Below are 3,901 nucleotides of genomic sequence, written 5' to 3'. Positions count from 1 at the left end.
CAATGCCAGCTTGGATCTGCTTTGCAGATGCAAGCAGTCAAGTGCAGCCTTGCCAAGCACTCAGCCTTAGCTTTGACACCAGCCTTCACCGTCCTCCACAGTTGCCCACAGTTGCAGCCTTCTGAATGATCTAAATATTTTCTGCTGAGGAATGTTCAAGTTTAACACAAAATATGATGCATATTCGTTGTTCTACTCACTCAGTCAGTTTGAATGTGACAACAACACAGTACACACCCTCACTCAATGGCGTCTACTTTCCCCACCAACTAGTACAATGCAAGCATCATTGTTCAGTCCACTTTCCTTGGCTGCCAGGTTACATCAATGTCACACAAACCATTCTCATTACATTAACAATGGTGGACTTTTTCCAGACAGATCTCATATATCTTAATAAAATGTATTTCCACAACTGAAGACCATTTAATGCCTTTCACTCTTTCATTCCAATGTGAGTAATAGATAAACAATAAAATGAATAGATATCACATTTGCCTTTCCTATTTATACCTTGTTTTGGAGAGTCTGTCTTTGGCATTTTGAGGTTTATTAAGTAACTAAGGAGTGTTTATCTGCTTATCTCAGGGAAGGTGAAAATAGGCATAAATACTCATTTGCTACAGAGCCTGCCACTCACTATTAGTACTGATTTACTATGACTGCTGTAAGAATATTATCACAACTAAAATTTATTTTCTCATAGTTCTGGAGACCAGAAATCAGAAATCAACATGTGAGCAGGCCCATGCTCCCACTGGAAGCTTTACAGAGACTATGTTCAGCAGTGTAACCCCTATCAAAGCTACAATAACAAACAGTGTGTTACTGGAATAAAGATAGACATATAGACTAATGGAATATTATAGACAGCCCAGAAGTAAACTCACAGGTATACCGTCCAATGATTTTCAGCAAGGGTACCAAGACCATTCAATAGGGAAAGCACAGTCTTTTCAATGAATAATGCTGGGGAAATTGGATATCTGCATGCAGAAGAATGAGGTTGGAGCCTTACCTTACATCATATGAAAAAATCTCAAAATGGATAAAAAATCTAAACCTAGGAGCTAAAACTATAAAAGTCTTAGAAATAAACATAGGGGGAAAGCTTCAAAAGATTGGATTTCTTCCTTTTGGAAGGGGAATGTGTGCCTTATGCTTATTTCACTATTGTGCTTGGAAGCACACAATTTATTTTCACAGGCTCACAACTGGAAAGGAGTTTTGCCTCATGATGTTTCAGACTTGATTCACACAATATTTAGATGAGACTTTGGAGTTGCAGTTAATACTGGAATGGGTTAAGACCTTGGGGGCTTTTGGAGATGGGATGAATGTATTTTTTTATGTGAGGAAAACATGTATATTAGGGGGTCCCAGGAACTCCCTACTCAAGGTGGCAGCACAGCTTCCTGGCAGGCACAACTACTGGACTTGAGTCAGGTAGAGCTGGTCTTGAAAGAGGGCTGTGGGGCTCATTTGTTGAGCACCCTTAGGGGAGTCAAGCACCCTCTATGTTATCAGCTGCCACTCCTGGTGATGATCAGAGATCTCACAGGGAAGCTGGGCAGGAACTGAGATGCACAGGTAAATAAAACACTTGTGGTCAGGTAGTCTCCCTTTCCTGCTCTTTTTGTGACTTGGATAAGGTGAAGAGAGTGTCGCTGCAGGGGCCAAGCTGTATTGATGGGTCACTCACATCATGTTACCCTTTGTGCACCCAATATGGGCTTCAATCTCCACGCCCACCTGCGGTCCAGTCCCAGTGCCATCCACTCCAGCTGCAGGTGCGGTACCAGTTCTCTGAGCTGCCCTGATGTTGGTTGAGGGGCGAGCCCAAGGAGGTACAGGCCTGGCCAGTCCGCCACAGGTCAGTGTGAAGGTGAGCACTGCCTGTGGCACAGGCAGGGTTGGGGAGCCGGGGGAAGTGAAGGAGTCTGGGAAATGCAGAAAGGGGCAGACTCCGTATGGACATGGGTCCGTGGTGATGACCCAGTTACAGACTCCGCAGTCTCCTGGACGCTCTACCTCTGAGCCCTCTATTTATTATCTAGCCTGAAGTGAGGGGGGCAACCCCGCAGTGAAACAGTGAAGCATAGACATAGTCTGGAAATACACTCACACACACACCCAGTGCCCGTGGGATAATATTTACCTCTGGGAAAAGGGGATGGGAGTGGGACAGGTTAACTGCAAGGGAGGGGGATACAGAGACCCAATTTGGAAAGCCTCCTGCTCTGGTGCCACAGGCCTAAAAATAGATATGGCAAATGAGGTGAGGAGGGGCAGGTAGGGGATGGCAACATTTGGTGTGGAGCACCCAGGTTCAGGAAAGGGAAATTAGTCTACTGGGCACTCAGCTACTGCCCCTATCTCCTGTTTGCAGGTTTGCGAATCTGCTTCCAGTTCTTTGCATGGCTAGGAAAAAAAAAAAGCTGTCCAGAATCTCGGCAGGTCGGTGAAAACGGGAAGGGGCACTGGACACGGACTGGGGGGTGATAGTGAACGTCACTATTTGGGCAGAAATTTAGGGCTTCACTCTCCATCCTACCTCCACTTATAATATATGCACACCCTGCCATGCTGAAAGTTGGAACAGAACATGGCAGAGCCTGCAAGAGAAATGGCTGGTTCATGGGTGTGGGAGGAACAGAGGAGGAGATTGTGGCAGGAGGTAGGGCAGGGGAACCTTGACCACAGGCCAGATTCCAGTACTATCTGAGCCTGAAGTTCACCCCCAACCCTCAGTCTCCCTTGTCTCCTTTTTGTCTCCTCTCCCCCACCCAACTCTGCCCAACTTTCCAGGACAGGCAATAGAGGAGAAATCTCAAAATGGAAAAACTCTACAATGAAAGTGAAGGGTTGCCCTGGCTGGTGTGGCTCAGTGGTTGGGTGCTGGCCTATGAATCAAAGGGTTTCTGTTTGATTTCCAGTCTAGGGCACATGCCTGTGTTGTGGGCCAGGTTCCCAGTATGGGGTTTGTAAGAGGCAACCACACATTTATGTTTCTCTCCCTCTCTTTCTCTCTCCCTTCCCCTTTCTCAAAAATAAAATAAAATCTTTTTTAAAAGAGAAAACAAAGGAAAGCTGGAAAATGAGGGAAAGTGAGAAGATGAAGGAAAGTCAGATGAGGAAGAAAAGCCAGAAGTGGAGAGGAAGCCAAAGCACAAGGGGAAGTGCCAGGATGAGGGACAGCAGATGATGAAGGGAAATGAGAAAAGCAAGACAAGTCTGAAGGTGAGAGAAAAGCATACAGGGAGGGCAAGCCAGAATCACAAGCAAAGCCAGAGAGCCAGCCATGGGCTATTGAAAAGTACCCAGCTGAAGATTACGTGCCCCAGGAAGCAAAGCAAAAAACAGACATAGGAATGGATGATTTTCCCAAGGACTATCAAGAGGACTTACAAGAAAGGCATTCAGGTAGTGAGGAGATGATGATAGAATGTGGAGATGTGTCAAGGGCTCAGGGAGAGCCAAGAAAAAAAAAAACAGAAAATAAGTGGTTTTCATTGAATGCAAAGAGATGTACAGGAGCCATTCATCTCAAGGGGCTAGTGGGGTGTTAGGGGAGTGAGAGGCAGAGGCAGGAGCCAGAGGGGCTTACATGATATCCTATATCATTAATGCCCTTAGACATCAATTCTGATTTCTTTGAGGATAATATTCCAACCCTGCTTTCCTGGTGGTCATTTGCCAGGCGATGTGCTCTAACCTTAAGCTGATACCTTGCTTTAGGTGTCACCCTTTTTACCAGCAGCCTTTTGATCCAACTATGCAGTGCTCTCGGTTTCAGTAGAGGATTTTCACCCATGTGCATGGAAGAGGTGTTCATGATACTTTGTTAAACAATAAAGATAAAAGTTTTCAGAACCATATATACAGTGTCAGCTCATTTTTA

The 3,901-nt window shown here is 45.4% G+C and overlaps 1 protein-coding gene across 1 annotated transcript; it reads left to right on the top strand.

Annotated features, from left to right (window-relative positions):
* Positions 1-2,835: 2,835 nt before the first annotated feature.
* Positions 2,836-3,627, top strand: TCEAL6 (transcription elongation factor A like 6). Its single transcript, XM_045817474.1, is given in 4 exon segments — positions 2,836-2,864; positions 3,075-3,196; positions 3,199-3,485; positions 3,487-3,627. Coding segments are annotated over 4 exon segments (579 nt in total).
* Positions 3,628-3,901: the final 274 nt, after the last annotated feature.

The sequence above is a fragment of the Phyllostomus hastatus genome, unplaced genomic scaffold (genome assembly GCF_019186645.2).
Source record: "Phyllostomus hastatus isolate PE091 unplaced genomic scaffold, TTU_PhHast_1.1 phas_scaffold_28, whole genome shotgun sequence".
NCBI classification, from domain to species: Eukaryota; Metazoa; Chordata; class Mammalia; order Chiroptera; family Phyllostomidae; genus Phyllostomus; species Phyllostomus hastatus.
This window is presented reverse-complemented; position numbering and strand designations above follow the sequence as displayed.